The sequence below is a fragment of the Camelus bactrianus genome, chromosome 9, assembly GCF_048773025.1.
Source record: "Camelus bactrianus isolate YW-2024 breed Bactrian camel chromosome 9, ASM4877302v1, whole genome shotgun sequence".
In the NCBI taxonomy this organism is placed as follows: Eukaryota; Metazoa; Chordata; class Mammalia; order Artiodactyla; family Camelidae; genus Camelus; species Camelus bactrianus.
This window is the reverse complement of record NC_133547.1, coordinates 58547099-58564265: the sequence shown is the minus strand read 5'-3', so window position 1 is coordinate 58564265 and position 17167 is coordinate 58547099. Positions and strand designations below refer to the sequence as shown.

At 50.3% G+C, this 17167-nt stretch overlaps 1 protein-coding gene across 5 annotated transcripts; it reads right to left on the bottom strand.

Moving 5' to 3' along the window:
- Positions 1 to 113: 113 nt before the first annotated feature.
- DHX38 (DEAH-box helicase 38) lies at positions 114 to 17166 on the bottom strand. 5 transcript variants are annotated; one of them, XM_074370492.1, is made up of 28 exons: positions 16916 to 17166; positions 14519 to 14858; positions 13971 to 14158; positions 13496 to 13510; positions 13187 to 13291; positions 12494 to 12641; positions 12233 to 12351; positions 11999 to 12075; positions 11378 to 11533; positions 10682 to 10843; positions 10374 to 10481; positions 9876 to 9988; positions 9345 to 9482; positions 8786 to 8972; positions 8454 to 8639; positions 7930 to 8070; positions 7475 to 7585; positions 7264 to 7380; positions 6968 to 7075; positions 6446 to 6558; positions 5526 to 5734; positions 5263 to 5417; positions 4661 to 4816; positions 4430 to 4564; positions 4097 to 4222; positions 3492 to 3587; positions 1948 to 2069; positions 114 to 588 (listed from the first exon to the last, which is right to left on the bottom strand). In XM_074370492.1, exons 2-28 carry the CDS (start codon positions 14839 to 14841, stop codon positions 504 to 506), a joined length of 3699 nt encoding a protein of 1232 aa, XP_074226593.1. In that variant the 5' UTR covers positions 14842 to 14858; positions 16916 to 17166; the 3' UTR covers positions 114 to 503. The 5 variants fall into 5 exon arrangements, with proteins under 5 accessions (XP_074226593.1, XP_010958927.1, XP_074226594.1 ...); XM_010960625.3 differs by lacking the exon at positions 13496 to 13510; XM_074370493.1 differs by lacking the exon at positions 16916 to 17166 and having other exon boundaries at positions 12494 to 12675; positions 14519 to 14659.
- Between the last annotated feature and the right edge of the window lies 1 nt (position 17167).

Sequence of the window (17167 nt, the reverse complement as noted above, 5' to 3'; positions counted from 1 at the left end):
AGGGCAAGCTAAGGTTCTAAGAGGATCCATCTGAGGAAAGTCAGGCCAGGTTCTGCCTGTCCTCTACTGTGTGATTTAGGGCAGTGAGGGGAAGGGAACAGTCAGAAATGCAATAACATTTTACAAACAATAAATTTATTTCCAAATCCTGAATTATAACCAAATTACAGGTCTAGGTCTATCGTGCTGCTTTACACAAGAATTTTAAAAGACAGTCATGGCTGTGTCATTTATACACCAAGTGTCCCGGGGAGAGTTTATTTGGATGTGGTGGGTCCGGCCACCTCTCGTGGTCCTGACAGCCGCTCTGCAGCCTGACACCTGCACCAAGGAACTCCTCCTTCCTCTGTGGCAGAGCCTGGCCTCAGCAGGTTGCCCAGAGCCATGATGTACACAGATAAGAGCACACAGACAGAAGGGTTCTGTCGGCAGGCCTGGGCGCTCCAGCCACGTGGCTCGGGACGCAACACCTGGCTCCCCACCACTGCAGGGACAGCCTCAGCTCAGAGCCCAAAGCGGGCTGGTGTGCGGCGAGGGGTCATGGGTTCCCCTTGCTCTTTCCGACCTGGAGTGTAGATCTTTGTGGACCTGGAAACACAGGAGTTAGGAATCACACTGCTACTCACTCCAACCAGGATACACAGTAGGACGAGGAGCCTGAGGCCTTGCTGTTTCTAACTTTGTGTGAGCAGACTCTGGGGCTGAAGGGTCTTCTCCCCCAGCACACCTCCACCCCCTTGCCTTCCCCATTTGTGATTAGAGCAGAATAAGGTATCACCTCTTTCTGATATCCACTAAGGCATGTCATAAGATGGACTCTTTTTTAAAAACCTCTTTTCGTATCTCCTAGGTGAGCTATGGAGGTAGCCTTCCATCCACCTCACCAAGGCACCACTCCAGCTGTGTAATAAAGACACTGGCTGGATTTTGTCCCCAATTCCTGGAGGTAATCTCTAAACCCTTGGAATTTCCCAAGGGACTGGAGTGTCTCAGTTATTCATGGTGGGCCCCTCAGACCACATCTGATAGTTTATGCAAATGAGATTGAATCAGGATGGTGGCTGCCCAGGCCAAAAAAACCAACCATGTGACTAGAGGGCTGTGCTTCGAGCCTTGTGCTATCTGCCCAGCCTCTGGAGAGGGAAAAGCAGCTGGAGACTAAGTCAACACAGGGGTGCTGATTCAATCCACATGCCTATGAAATGAAACCCCAATAAAACTCTGGGCACCAAAGCTCAAGTGAGCTTCCCTGGTGGCAATATTCTGTGTACTGTCACACATCAACGTGCCAGGAGGGTAATGTGGCCCTGAGGACAAAGGAAGCTCCACATATGGGACCCTCCTAGACCTCACTTTATGCATCTCTCCATTTGGCTGATTCTGATTGTGTCCTTTTGCTATTTAAAAAAAAAAAAAAGCTGTAATCCTAAGTATAGTACTTTCCTGAGTTCTGCGAGGTGTTCAAGCAAATCATCAAACCTGAGAAAGGCCATGGGAAACCATGTAATGAGTTGGTCAGAAGTTAGGGTGACCTTGGGTACCCAACTTGCAGGTGGTGACTGGGGTGAAGGCAGTCTTACAGAGAGGGCTGTGCCCTTCACCTGTGCAGTCTGACCTAACTCCAGGCACCAGCACAGACACAGGAGCCCAAGGCTCTCTGTACCACTCCACTGTGGTTTCCAAGCCCTAGCCTGTCGAGAAAGCTGTGGGACCTACTCTGCTGCTCCAGCCCACCTCCTGTACAGACAGTGACCAGGAGTTGCAGCTGTTATCACTAACCCTTGAAAGTGTGTCCGGAAGTCCTCCCATCTCCACATGCAACCAGTCAACCAGTCACCAATTCACCTCTGCACATTTAACTTCTCTTAAATCACGACCCTGCCTCAGAGCCTGGTCTGTCCAGCAGGTGGGCTCCATCCCAGCCAGGGTCCCAAGGCCCCAGCTCACCTGACACTGCCCAGGGGGCTGCGCTTTTCCTGCTCCTGCCGCCGGGCCCGCAGCTGCTCCTCGGCCAGAGCCATCTCCTCCTCCATGGCAGATGCTTCCTCTTTGGCCCGTCGGCGGTTCTCCTAGAAAACAGAGAGGTACCAGGGTCACTGAGGACCAGCGAGTGAGGAGACTGGATCTGCACCCATCTCCCTGCTGCAAGCCAGGTGCTGTATAGACTGCACCAGCTCCCAGAGGCAGGGACATGCAGCACCGTGCCCCAGCACCAGGGCCGAGGCCTGTTTTTCTCACTGACTCAAGATGGATATTGGACAACTCAGTCCTAACCCTGCCATCCTTCAGCCCTCCACTCAATTCAGTAAGTGCTTACATGCTCTTAGCAAGTTCACAACCGTGCCAGGAAGTATAGGAAATAGGGAAGACATGACTTCCGGCTGGAGAGAACGGACATAGGAAGGCGTGTGCAGGCCCAGTGCAGGGAGGACTATGCTGAGAAGAGGGGGAAGCAATAGTCTGCAACATTATGCAACCTACACAATGAATCCAGGCGATGGCCCCCGATGGACACCAAGAGCATCAGGAGACCGAGGAGTAGGGAGAGAACTGATAATGGAGGGGTCAGAGGGAACCAGTGAGCAATCTTAGAGTCATCAAAAGTAGGACCACCAGACTTTATGTGCCTCCTGACAGGATCTAAAAGGAAGTTCACAGCACTCATGCACCCTTACCCAAAACTGCTGAACCTGAATCTAGCCAAACCTGTGTATTAATTACTAGCTTACAGAAAACACAAGGAATAGTGGCACAAGTTAAACAGCACCTTGAGGAAGCAGTCAGCCCCAAAACAGAACATGGAACATTCTACAAGATAAATGAGCTGCTTTCTTCAATAAATAAAAGCCATAAAAAAAAAAGAATAGGGGCAGAGCTTGTTCTAGAAGAGAAGACTTAATATATACAATGAGAAATTTCAATGTCCAGATCCTAATTCAAGCAAATCAATTATAAAAAATTATCTTTGAGCTAAAAAGGGAAATCTGAATAAGGACTAGAGACTCAAGCAACTTTAAGGATTAATTCCATTGAGTGGTATCAGCATGGAAGTTACATTTTATTTTTTTAAAGTCATTTTAAAGACACGTTTTTAAGAATTTATGGGTGAAAAAACACAATGCCTGAGATATGCTTTAAAATATTCCAAAAAAACCTGATGTGTATGGAGGAGGGTGGGAATGAGAGAAACAAGACTGATAGAATGTAGGTAATTATGGAGGCTAGCTGAGGAATTTGTGGCTCATTATATTCTTTTTCCACTTCTATGAATATCTGGATTTTTCCATAATTTTTTTTTTAAGGTACAGCAGATCAAATAACTGGAGTGGGTGGGGGGAAATCACACAGGCCAGCCTGCCAGGATCACAGCCTCTATGATTGAGAGAGAAATGAGGGGGAGTCAGATTATGATGTGTCCTTAATACCAGGCTGACAAGGAAATGGATCCCAGAGGCAAACAGACCCTCCACGGAAAAGTGCAGGATCCTTACCTGCCGAGACTTTCCTGCCTGTTTCACGCTGTAGAACATGGGGCCCAGCTCTGCCAGCCACTCTCCATCCACAGCAGTCACACACTGCATGTACTCCTGCAGGCAGAAGGGCCACAGAGCAGTGGTCACAGGACCAATGCTTTGAGCTGTCCTTCCCAGAGCCATTCCCCAAATAGGAGCTGTGTGGGAAGGGCCCTACCCCCAGCCCTGGGAGGCTAAAAAGGCAAGGAGAGCCCCAGAAATTGGAATTCTGATCTCTTCTCCCATCCAAGTTCCTCCATGCTTCAGAAAAAGCCCCCTAGTGTCCAAGAGAAAAGACCCAGAGCCTTAGAAAACCCTTCTAACACCACCAAAAGGAGTTGCTTGTCCCAGGCAGCAAGCAGAATCCTGCTGTCACCGCCGAGGCCGCTGTAATCCAGAGGTTGACTCTGTATAACCTTCCCCAAACCCCCAACTGAGAACCAAGCTCAGCTCCCCTCAAAGCAGCGCATGTGGCCTCAAGCCTCCCAAGCTCAAAGCCCATCCTAGAAGGCAGTGAAGGGTCACAAAGGCCCGGCCCAGCCAGGCGGGCCTATGTTATACAAGCTCCCTCGGAAAAGACTCACCTTGGTGGTCATGACCAACTCGTGATAGACTATGTAGTCTGGGGTGTAGCCCATTCCAAAGAGGGAGCTGGTGGGGTGCAGGTGGCAGGGCATGCCTGTCCGGATATTCACATACTCTCCGATTCCCTAGGGAAGAGACCTAACAGGTAGCCACAGCAGCAAAACATTGTGCATCTGGGCAGCTACCCGACCCCTCAACACTGTCTTGACACAGGCTTTGAGGGGGAAGCCCAGATGTGTAGGACTGTACAATGAGAAAGGAAGAAACCAGCCCTCGTACAAAGTGTCAGGCCAGGAAGAGGCCATAGTTCCTCCAGGCTCCTCTGGGCTCACCTTGAGCTTGGCTGCCTGGTGGAAATAGGCAGCACAGATACACTTCCTGACAATGTCCCAGTCGGTGCCACACGAGGCCAGGCTCATCCGCTGCTGCACCATGATGTCCTTGAGCTGAGCCCGCACCTCCCGGACCTAGAGCAGGACACGGGCAGGCAAGAAGGGAGCCCTTCTTCCCCTGCCTCCCACCCCTCTTACCGACATCCTGCTTCTCTGGGCCACTGCCCCCACCTTCCGCATGGCCTTGGCATGGATGAAATGATCGTTACACCAGATGGTAGAGTAATTATTGTTCTTCCACTGAAGGTAGACATTCAGGTAGGTCAGATGGTCACTCTCAGGGACTGCAAACTTCTCCCGGATTTGATCACTCTCCTCCTCTCGGCCCTAGGAAGGTAAAAGGACCTTTACTCCAAGCACACGGAAATCCAGGCCCACTGAGAAGAGCCTGGAGGTTCTCACACTATCACCTACCCACACACGCAACCCAAAAAACATCAATACAGTGCCTTGATGATATAAGGAAAATAAACTCATGTATAACAAAAATATTTATTCTGCAACATGAGGACTCAGGCACAACCATACTAGAAAAAAATGCTCTTGCAAATTTCCAGAACACTCCCTGAGAACCACCGAGCTAGCCCACCCCTTCCCCTACCCCAACCTGCTTAACATGAAACAGCAAAATCACTTTTTGAAAACTTTGATTCCTGCTCCTCCATTCCATCCTAATAATACACAGACAGGGTCTACTCCCCTCTCTCGACCTTTCTGGAGCCCACTTCCCTCCCAGGCCTCTGGGAAGAGAGGAGCTGGACAGCATCTCCCACCTTGGGCCGGTAGAAGATGGCTGGGACCGAGAGCATGGAGACAATGAGCAGGATCTCGGAGCTGCAGCCCATGTCACAGGACACAATGAGCATCTTGGACAGGGCTGGGTCCAGTGGAAACTCCACCATCAGACGCCCAGTCGAGGTCAGGCCACCTGGAAGAGAGGAACAAACCCAGATGGTCAACAGATACGGCGTGGTAAGAGGAAGAGCCCAGGCGCCAGAGCCCACGAAGCCCTGCCCGGCTCCCAGACCCGCAACACCTGTGTTGTCCAGGGCCCCGAGGATCCAGAGCTGATACATGGAGTTGAGCATGTTGTCCTCTGGGGGCGGGTCCATGAAGTGGAACTGCAGCAGGTCCTGCACCCCCAGGGATTTGAGCAGCAGCACCACGTTGGCCAGGTTGGTCCGCTGGATCTCAGGCACCGTGGTGGTCAGGAGCTCGTTCTTGTAGGCACTCTGAGTGTAGAGCCTGCCGGGAAGAAGACCCAGTCCTGCCGCACCTTCCACCATGCTGCCTGGCTGAGCGCCCTGAACACACCCAGCTGCCTGCACGGGAACCGGCGCTGGGCACGTGCACCCAGAACAGCCAGTGCAGGTAAAAGCCACAGGTAAGAAGTCTTCATTTCTCCCCCCACCTCCCCCTTTGAATCACGAATTTCCACCTATTCAAAACAGTTCTGCCAGTTCACCCTTCTGCTGGTCTCCTATGTGACAGCTTCATTTCTGGAACCAGTGAGCCTGGGACTAGAATTATGGCTGGGGTTTTTCTTCATATTTTTCTGTATTTTCTGAATTTCTATAATGAATATATTATTTTTAAAAATCAGAACAAAAACGAGAGATAATAATTGGAGGAAGAGGTAAAAAAGAACCAACGATATGATTTGTTCAAATTCATACTGAGAGGAGGCATACTGTAATTACCGGTCTTCCGCTGCAGGTACATTTAACATGGGTCTTCCTAAAACCCAAGGTGGCTCAGACCTCAGGGCTGTCTGGAAAGGTGACTTCTTCCACTCAGCAGCATGTGATGAGAGAACTAACAAGTGGCAGCCCCGCTGTCGGTCGCCAGCCTCAGGACCAGCGCTAGGGGCAGCATCCCTCTGCTGGATCATAGTCCAAACCTGTCTGCCCCAGCCTGGGCTCCACCCTGGAAAGCAGGCTAGCACAGGGCTCCTACCTGAAACACTGACCTGGGCCCGTCCTGCCGGCTCGCCCTGACCTCTGATTAGCATTGGCCTGGCTGATAGGGTAGATCTGCAGAGCATCCATGCCAATCCTGGGGTTGAAGACCTAGGAGGCAGCAACAAACACCTGATTAAGGACAGACTGAGGGGAGAAAGGGAAGCAGCCTTGAGACAGAGACAAACCCTGGTTGCTACACATTACAAAGGGAAGTGTCTTAACAATGCAAGCAGCCATCTTTTGGAACCAGGAACCACAAGAAATTTCCCTGTGAACACCAGCTCCATGACCTCTGTTGCATTATTTAAACTGTCTACCTCAAGTTATCACAAGGATTAAATGAATCAAGCTCATGGCAAAGTCAGCACTCAATAAACGTTAGGCTCTGAAACATCCCATCACTTCCATAAGCAATCCTCATTCAAGGGCCAAGGACCCAGGGCCTGCCTTCCCACCCCCTTGGATGAGCTACCTCTGGGTGAAGGCCCAGAGCCCCAGTGCCTGTACCTCTTCTTACCTTTAGTTTACAATAACCAGAGTCGATAACAAACATGATGCCATCAACAGTCAGAGATGTCTCAGCAATGTTGGTGGCAACGATACACTTCCGAACACCATCTGGAGCCTGGAGCCAGACAGGATGTGCAGGGAGGGAAGGCTGTAGGCCCTCGGGTAAAGGAAAGACCCCCACAGGGAGAAGAGCACACCCCACTCCTGTGGAAAAGTAACACCCTCCCTTCTCTTGCCCTCCTTTGGGGGAATTCAGGGGGACCCCAGAGTAGGGACCCAAAACAGACATTCTTGCTGTCACACCTTCTGAAAGATTTTGGCCTGGAGGTCAGAAGGCAGCTGAGAGTAGATGGGCAGCACGGCCAGGGCGGGCGCGTTCTCCAGTTCTTCCAGATGTTCCACGATTTGGTCTGAGGTCACCTGAGGGCACAGAGAGGAGCCGTGAGACAGCATGGCCCCGAACTCTCACACAAAGGATACACCCATTCTTCACAGTTGTGGCTGAGACACGCACCTCAATGTCCTCTTGGCCAGGCATGAAGATAAGGATGTCCCCAGGGGCCCCTGAAAGGTGCACCTGCAGGGACTGCTTCACTGCGGCCTCCACATAATCCTCCTGCGGGGTCTGCAAACCAGCCAGGAACACCATCAGAAGAGAGCGTTGAGGCGAAGGCAGGCCAGGCACCCCTCTGAACCTGCAGCCCAGCCCGTGCTCTGGGACTAGAGCCGGCGAACTCAGACTGCTGCACCTATAAATGGGCCTGACTGCCCTCCCCAGGCCCCACACTTCCACTCCAAAGAAACAATAAAACAAAACCTCCCCAGAAGTAGTCCTTCCCCTCTGAGCACTGGAGCTGCAGGTTCCCACCATTACCACAAAACCTCTTCCAACTCAGTACCCCACCCCACAGCCCCGAACTGGCTCCTCATCAGAGGTCAGGGTCAGGTTCAAAAGAAGGGCCTCAGTACCTTGCTGAAGAGGATGTCAACAGGGAAGGTACGACCAGGGATATGGAAGATGGGGACATTCCCAAAAAAGGAAGCAAATTTCTCTGCATCCATAGTGGCCGATGTGACAATGAGCTTTAGGTCTGAGCGCCGAGCCACCACCTAAGAGAAGTCGGTAAGAGGCTTCCCCATAGGCTTGGGACCCATGACTTCCATCCTCTAGTCTCATCAGCATCACTTCCAAATGAAACAGAAGCAAAAGCTGACAAACTGGATCATTAGATTCATAACAACTGTGTAGACTGAATCCACGGAGCCACAGCCAGGAGAACCATGAGTCACTGAGCTGAGCAGGAACAGAGTAAACCGCAACACTGGGTCTGAACCCCACAGCCAGGGGCCTCAGAGGAAGCTCTGGCAGGTCAGAGACCCCTCCACAGACCCCTCGGCTTCTCCAGGCTAGACCCCAGTGTGCCCAGAGAGCCTCCTAGCAGCGCACTGGTCCAAGCCCCACAGGCACAGAGGGGTGGACCCGCAGCCCTCACCTCCCGAAGCAGCCCAAAGAGCACGTCAGTGTTGAGGGAGCGCTCATGGGCCTCGTCCATGATGATGGCACTGTAGTGATCCAGGTCCGCTTCCCGGAGGGACTCTCGCAGCAGGATCCCGTCAGTCATGTACTTGATCAAGGTGTTTTCTGAGGTACAGTCTTCGAAGCGGATGGCATAACCCACCTGGAGGCCAAAGAGAAGGCTCAGAAGCTCTGGACACCAGCTCACCACCAGCACACCCCGAGCTGGGCCCAATTCTCAACAGATCAGCTCAGATAAAGGAAGCCACCAGGTAATAACTACAAAGCTCAGCCCTCCTGCCCACTCACCTCCTCGCCAAGGTTTCCCCCCATCTCTTCACTGACTCTCTTGGCTACTGACATGGCAGCCACACGGCGGGGCTGGGTGCACCCAATCATCCCATAGTCCGTGTAACCATCTTCATGCAAGTACTGGGTCAGCTGAGTGGTCTTACCACTCCCTGTCTCCCCAACCACGATCACAATGCTGTTATCTCTGCAAGAGAGAGAAGACAACGGGTGAATCAGCCCAAGTGGGAGGTCACCTCCTATCCCCACCTCTAGCTATCCAAGGAGCCTGCTTGCTTAGAGAGGAGGGTTTCCCTGGGAAAACAGTCTTACACTGAAACACCCCTGGAAAAGTCTAGAAGACAGTAAGGTTTAAACAAGTGAGCTAAAACAAAACAATGCCGTCTTGCTTACTTCATGCAGAGTAGCCCAGGGCACCCAGGTCAGGGAAAAAATCCTTCCCCTTCTCCATCAGATATAATGCCCAAAAGAAAAGGAGCTACAGCGTGCACACAGGAGAAAGGACACACAGGACCCCCAGCTCAACACTGGAATCCCGGCCCAGGGCGGACGGAGTCACCTGATGATCGTAAGCAGCTCCTGCTGCACCGCAAAGATCGGCAGGTACTGCCTCTGCTCCAGAATCGACTTCTTCTTTGCAAATTCACTGCTGGCTTCACTCTTTTTCTTCATGTGGTCTGCAAACTTCTGTTCTGTCCTGAGAACACACAGCAGCCTCTCAGCGTCCTGCACAGTTTCCTGCATCTTCCTTCCTGACTGGGATACTGCCTTTCTTCTGACACCCAAAAGTGAGAACTGCTTCAAATATGCAATACATCTTTGAGATGCTAGAGCTGCCAGGCAATCTGAGGTGCTGCTCATCTTTTCTGGCCTAAGGGACCAGACTGCTGTCTGAGAATCCGTCATCCGCAACCTAATGAACACCCCCAGACAGACAGCTGCATACAGCTCAGAGGAGTTAAGATTAGCAAATGGGAAAATCCTCTGCCCTGAAAGAGTTCAGCCAGAAGAGGAGCTGAAATCCACAAGTCATTACCTTGTACAGAACAACCTCAGGCAATTTCAGCACAAGTGCTGGCAAGACTCCTACCTATAGTCCACTTTACCATCTTCGGTCAGAGCTTTATCCGGCTCTTCCTCTTTTTTGACGCCCATTATATCTCCCAATTTGGTTCCAGCCAGTTCCCAGTGTTTGTGCTGAGCCTGAAAAAGACAAGAAACATCAGTCAGCTCTATCCTGTGACACGACTGCAGTCAATGGAAAATCAATCCCATTGGGCAAAAGACTTCATCTGGCAGGAGGGACATTCCCACACGGCAGCAGCATTGACGAGCTGGGCCTTCCAGTCTTCTGCCTCGAGCTCTAAGCTCCGAGACACCAGGCCCCTGGCTGCCTTAACTGAGGCCCTGAGGGAGGAATGCAAATCCCTCCCCTGAGGGCTGATTCTTGCTCTCTGAGTGTCCTCTAACTGCCAAAAAGAACCCTACCTGTGAGGTGAAACAATCTTTAAAAAGAAGAAGAAAGGAAAAAAAAAAAACACACACACACACACAGAGACTCCTTGGCCCCAGAGGACAAGAAACCAACCTTTTTGCGTTCCTTTTGTTCCCTGTGCTTCCGCACTGTTTGACTGCCTTTTCGAGCAATGATGGCCAGGTCAGAAGTGGCATCTTTGACTGGAATCACAGGCTCTGGCTGCAAGAGGTTGAGGGAAAAAAGAACTTCCCCACTGATCATCAAACTCAGCAAGAAGGTCCACTCATACCGGCCCTAGTAAATGAGGGGCTGCTACCCTGTTGACATGGGCCTTTTTTCCTCTTTTCCTTTTTCTTTCTTTCTTTTTCCACTTTAGGTCTCTCTGAGCTCTCCTCGCCCAGACCACAGAGGAACCTCACCTGCTTGGTGAAGACAATGCGCCCGTCCAGAAAGGGAGGGACCAGGTTGTGCACCATGAGATGCACCTTGGCTGCACTATCCTCCTCAAAGTCCTCGTCCACCTCCAGCCGATGGACCACCCCGCTGGTGAGCATGCGGTTGGTCTCCCAGCGCTCGTTATCCTGTGAGGACACAACAGGAGGCCACACTCAGACTGCAGCCACGAGGTCGTCCTGAAAGGTCCCAGCAAGTCCATGTATCAGGTCCTGACAGAAGGGGTACGGGGGCCACAGAGACGTCACGGGCCTCTCTACCTGTGGCTCCACAGACAGAAGAGTCGCTGATCCCAAGTCACCTGTGGTACTTTTTCCAAAGGACAGCCCTTTATGTGTAAGTCAGAACCTCTACATCAACACACAGATGGTGACTGCCCCCACCCCCACTCAGAGACACAAAGGACACAGACCACAGAGCCAGGTCCCACCCTCTGACTTCCTATCAACAGCACCTCCCCAGGAAGGACTGCAAAAGAGAGAAGTTATGATCTGGGTTGGGTTTTTTTAAGCTATTAAGGGCTTACAGCCCACCCCTCTACCTCCAGAGGTGTCTTGACCTCTGTTACTTCAGTGGCAGGGAGACAGGCTGTGCTGTCGGCGGTGCACGTGACCTGCCACTTCACCAGCTGAACGTGCTCCGACTACTGTGGGCGGCCTCACCTCATTGATCTGTCTCCGCTGAGCCGAAATGCGCTTCTGCTTCTGTTTATGCAGGTGCTGCTCCCGCCTCCTCACGTAGTCCTCGGAGGAGTAGGCCAGGGGGTTGTGGAACTCATCGTACCCCTCATCCATCATGTACCAGTCCCGGTCAGCTTGCTGCAGCGTGAGGGACACAGCAATGAGAACAAGCGCCAGGTCAAGTTTATGTGCAAGACGTGGCCAGAAGGGAAGGAGATGTTTGGTAAGAAGTCACTGAGCAGTGGAGCAACCCTGGTGACAGGTGCAGAAGAGGCCAACCTGCGGGAAGATGAGCCACCTGGAGAAGCAGGGTTCAGAGGGCAGCCCACTGTGACAGCACTTCTTAGATGTACCACACGGTGGCACCAGCACACAACTAAAAATGGTAGGTCTGACCTGCGTCAGGTGAGAAGTTCCCCCACATAGGCTGCGCCTCCAGAAACAGATTCCAGAGCTTCGTGACTGAACATGGCTCAGCCACCCTGAGACTGTCCCATCCACTAGAGTGTCATTCGTGGCCCTGGTGCTTTGACAGCCCTGTCACCCACTCACCCACAGATGGCCACCACCCCCCATTCAGTTCCCCTGAGATGTAGTTTTTACCCTCTGGTCATCCTCCCACTGCTGCCGTTCCTCCTCTGTGTCAAATGAAATTCCTTCTTCACCATCCTCACGTCTTCCTGAGGGAGAACATGTAGTGGGTCTGTCTGCACGGCCTCAGCTCACCCCAGTGGCCTCAGCAGACCTGCTGAGCCACACAGCCCCAGCACAGCTATGCTCAGCCCCACTAGAATTATCTCCCCCACTTTCCTGCCTCCTACTTCTACCCTGCCTTACCTCGGCCCCTGGACAGACGTGGGGTGGACCCCAGGTGCCTTCTGTCATCAGCCCACTCATTGTATTTGTAGGATGGGGTTGGCAGAGGTGTGTCATCTGAGTACCTGCTCCTCACAGACCTGGGAAACAGTACAACCAGTCTCACTAAACATCGCTAAGCAGAGACCTGTTTCCTAGCCACCATCTGGCCTCCCAGCCCAAATCACACCCACCCTGTGTCACCCATCCAGGGAACCTGGGCTGCTCTGCTCAGAACATCACCTGTCCCTATCTCGACTGGACACCCGATGATTCCGCTCAGAATCCCGATAGGAAGGCGTTGGGGAGGGCGATTCCCACTGCGAGCGCCTTGAAGAGCCATAGCCACTGTCCTCCTCCTCCCAGGTAGACCGTGAAGGGGTGGCTGCATCTGGGGCCACAGAAGACACATCCACAGGAGACATCTAATCTCACTAAGACATGGCTCAAGAACCATTAGGTGAAAGTCAGTTTCCCAAGTTTCTTTCTTTCACTATTTATAAACTTTGCACCTCTTTGTAATGGATAAGGTAGTTTTGACAGCTTTTAAAAATATACGAATTTTAATGGTCCAGTTTTCATCTGTGTTTATAACAACATTTTAAGGAATATCCCATTTATCTCTGCAAACATCTCTCTTGAATATACATATTTCTTTATAATAAATCCTTCTTCTGCCCCCACCGGCTCCCTATTTTTTTCTGTCATTTGGAAAACTGCCCATTCAGCAAACGCCAGTCATGTTGAGGGAGCATTTCCGTCTCGACAGAGAAGTCCACAGCCTTCCCGAATGAATCAACTGACTCAGAACCAAGTATTCTGAGAAGTTCATGGTGGAATCAGGAATTCTCACCCAATCCCACTGAGGATGGGAGCCCCTCACCCTGCCTCTCATACTTGTGACCCTCACAGACCGCCACAAGCAGTTTGGCCCACCTTTTGGCCGGTGTCGTGGGCTCTCAGGTTCACTTCTTCTGCTGCTGCGCTCTGACCCTCCATCCCGCTCCGATCTGCTGCTGTGCCTGCTTCTATCCCGCTCATCTGTCAAGAGTCAGGCAGAGCTCAGAAAACACGTGTCCCATCCTAACTTCCACCCATCTTCACCTTAGAGAAAGGACAGGCCTCCCCACTCACTCACAGGTGCAACCTCACTGCTCTAATGCGATCCAGGGGCTCCTGAAACTCACATCTCCCCATTCTTTCAAGGGCAAAAATTAGTTACTGGCTAGAAAGTGTCAAACTCACAGTAACAGTTATTTCCTGCAAGAATTCAAACAAGAATAATTACAAGTCTATAGTGAATAGCAGTTTAATAGTTACAAACCTATAAGCTATAGGACTTAAACTAATACTGAGGAAAGCCAGCATTGGATTTCATTTATGTCCAACTTTGCTCCACAGCACTGTCCTTTCCTTCTCGCCAACACTAATGTCAACTCTGGTTTCTCAAACGTATTACCCATTATCACTTTCATCACCAATTTTCTCAATAAAACGAGGACTATATACTCAAGCAAGGCAGCTATTTTGCAAGTAATGGCACTTTTCTTCAACTGCCTGCTAATCCCAATACCAAACAAGGTCAAAAACAACCAGGCTGACAGTATGCAAATACAGCTCCCTAATTAATGGGTGTTATAAAAACTCCCACAGTGGGAAAAAGGCTGACATGTTCATTCAGATGCTTAACAGGCACTAGGAACCATGCTGAGCAGTTTACCTCTGTCTCTTTTGCGGTCATAGTCTCGATCCCGAGACCTCTCCTTCTTCCGATCCTTTTCTTCTTTGGACGAGGCATAGACACCATGTTCCCGCCTCTCCCGCTCCCTCTGCCGACTGCGTTCCCAAAACTCTTCACTCACACCACCAGGATGGGATGGGGTCTCTACCCGAGCAGATCGATAATGTCTGAAACAGGAAGGGCAGCGGGTAAAAGGCTCTTCCATGGATGAAAAACCTGCCCCAAACCTTTGGTTGTGCCAAACAAGCAACCTGACCTTTTCCACTTTATCTCCCTGGTACAGCAGGCTTGTATGTGGTGACAACCATAAGCATTTCTAACCTCCATCATTTACTCTTCGGTCACCTTTGAATGTTCCCCCAAATCTGAAGAAAATACCAATTCCTAGCTACTCTCAATGTTACAGAGTTATAGTAATATCATAAAGTCCTAAATGTCCAACAAGAAAACTGAGAGATAAACATAGGATGTTATTTTCTGGCCTCCATTTTCATTCCCTTCAGGGCAACCCACCCTAAGGCCTTTACCTGTCTTTTCGGCTGCTTCGGCCAGCCTGGTCACTGCCCTCCTCCTCGGCATCCCTCTGGTCATCCCTGCTCTCTTCCCAGTCCTTGTAGGAAGAGATTCTGGACTTCTTCTTGTCCTCCCCATCATCCTTCTCCTCTCTCTCCCTCCTTTTCAGGGAAGCCAACAAGTCCAGTCCCAGCAATGAAGGGCGGGGAGCAGGGGCCTTGAAGACATGCTGCTCACTAGCAGCACTTTTGGTCTTACAAATAAGACCGCCAACCTGAGAGTCCACATCAGTGCCTTCTAATCGATGGATTGAGGCATCCTCACTGCTGTCCTCCATGACAGGCTCTGGGACTTCTGTGGAAGGAAAACAAATCATCTGATATTAGACATAAGGGAAAAGGCTTGGCTCTGCAAATGCCAGAGTAACTGTAGTTATATGTATATTGGGGGGTTGACCTCCCCATCAAGACCAGAATTCCTTCAGTTACCTCTTGCCAAGACCTGGCCATCAAATCATTGACAATTTCAAAAGATCTTCCTACACCCACCCCAACACACATCAGGGATACACATATACACATACACACACACACACACACACACACACACACACACACACCAGGATCCAAGACAGTATCATCCAAGCAAGAAGAGACCCCACTAAGGGACACTTACTAGAGCATGACGGCATCTACAGAGGGAGCACAGGGAAAACACTGCTAGGTTTGAAATCAGAAACCTCAACTAGAACCCAGGCTCTTGACATTTTCTACCAGTATGATTGTAAGCAAGAAACTTAATCTTGGCATAATTTCTGTATCTGCAAAATGGAAATACTTTGTGCTCTAATCTAAGGGGTTACTATGAGAATCAAACAAGAAAGTGTATGTGAAAATAGGCTGTAAAGTTACACAGTTACAAAATATCATTGTTACATTATTTCATCTGCTGTGCTCCTATAGCCTGATTGAGTTCCTCACCATTGTTTTTACACAAATTCTTCCTCTTCTCCCTTCCTTTAAACTACAGACACAGCAGAGCAGAGACACTGACATGTAAGACTACCATCCATACTTTAATGGATTTTGGGGACCAGTTGTGTTTTATAGAAAAGAATTACCTCACAGCAGTCAAAATCTGTTTAATAACAATTCATGTTCACGAAAAATATTGATGAGAAACACCAGGCTAGGAAATGGTGTTTCTGAAAAGTATTTAGGTGACTATAAGATTTCCTGGCACTACCTTGTAACAAATTCCTCTTTGCCTCCCACTGTACACCATCTATTCATAAACATATCTGATTCCGACTACCTGAATAATTTCCCTCATTCCAACAAGTCAGTGAAGCAAAGAACTGTCAATGGTGTAGAGTATCAATAGAATCTAGAATGTTTCACCCAGCTCTAATTAACATGCACAGCTCCATAGAAGAACATTGCCAAAAAGATTGAACACATAGTATGGACCCAGAAAAAAGAGTTGCATTTTGAAAAATGCCATCAGGTTGAAGAGAAAAGGGAAAGCTCCCTATTGGCAACATCTGTACTCATGAGAGGAAATCTAAACAAGAAGATAAGATACACAGGCTTTGCTCAGCAGTAGTCTAAATTAGGAAATATAACCTTAGAATGTCATTCTATGCAAGAGAGAGAATAGTGTCTGTCTTGTTGACTGCTATGCCCAGTACCTAGCAAAATAAATATTTGCAGAATAAATGAATGAATGAGTTTAAACTGATTAATGGAGACAGGGAGCCAAAAATTTCTAGAGACAGTAAGGAAAGCTACCAGTAACACAGAAAAAGAATATGATGGGACAACTAGCAGCTAGGAACAAACAAGGAGTTAAATGCTGGATTGTAAAGAAGGATTAATGGCAAAGAAGCCACAAGAGGCAGAGAAAAATAACGAAAAAAGACACAGGATATACCTATTCAGCAATCATTCACTGAGCACCTTCTGTGAGCCAATCGCTGTTCTGGGCATTAGAGATAGAGAACAAAACAGACACATATCCCGACCTTCTTGAAGTTAACATTCTAGGAGAGGATATGGCCTGATAGAGACACTACTGTGATAGAGAAGAAAAAGACCAAAGAAGCCCTGCTGGGCTTGGTCTCCGTCTGGGAGTGGGCTAATGGGGAGGTCTAAGGAAGGAAGCGGGGTGACTACCCCCCCACCAGGCAGCATCCTGAACCTCAGTGAGGCCGCCCAAGATCTAAGCTCAGCAAGGAAAAAGGCTGGGGCAGGCAGGACCTTTGCAGCATCCCTACGGTGTGTAAAGCAACTTGGGTGACAGGGACAAGACTTTACAAACCCGGCTTGAACCTGAGCGAGGGACCGATATCCGCCGCCTGGAGCTGCCACGATTGGCGAAGGAAAGGTCGGAAAAGAAGAAGGGACACTCACCTCACCAAGCCCGACTCTCGGGACCTTTTGTCCCTGATACTGGGGTACTGGCGCCGCCACTGCTTGCTCAGACCGCCTCAGAGAGCCAAAATCCTCACCTTCAAAGCGGCCATTGTTGTCCCTTAATACTTTGCGCGGCCCCTTCTATCCGTCCGAAGATACCATCGAGAGCAGCCCGGAGACCGCCTGTTCCTAGTGTGGGACGGAACGCGACCAGGCTCGCAAGGCTAGTCTGTCTTCCCCTGGGACTCT

Bases quoted from the DNA above. Each gene is read 5' to 3' on its own strand.
- DHX38 (XM_074370492.1), bottom strand. From the start codon at position 14,841: ATGGAGGACAGCAGTGAGGATGCCTCAATCCATCGATTAGAAGGCACT. The intron at 6,559-6,967 runs GTAAGAAGAGGT...GCTGCCTCCTAG, and splicing joins CTGGTTATTGTAAACTAAAG to GTCTTCAACCCCAGGATTGG. The intron at 5,735-6,445 runs GTAGGAGCCCTG...TCTTCCCGGCAG, and splicing joins GGCCCAGGTCAGTGTTTCAG to GCTCTACACTCAGAGTGCCT.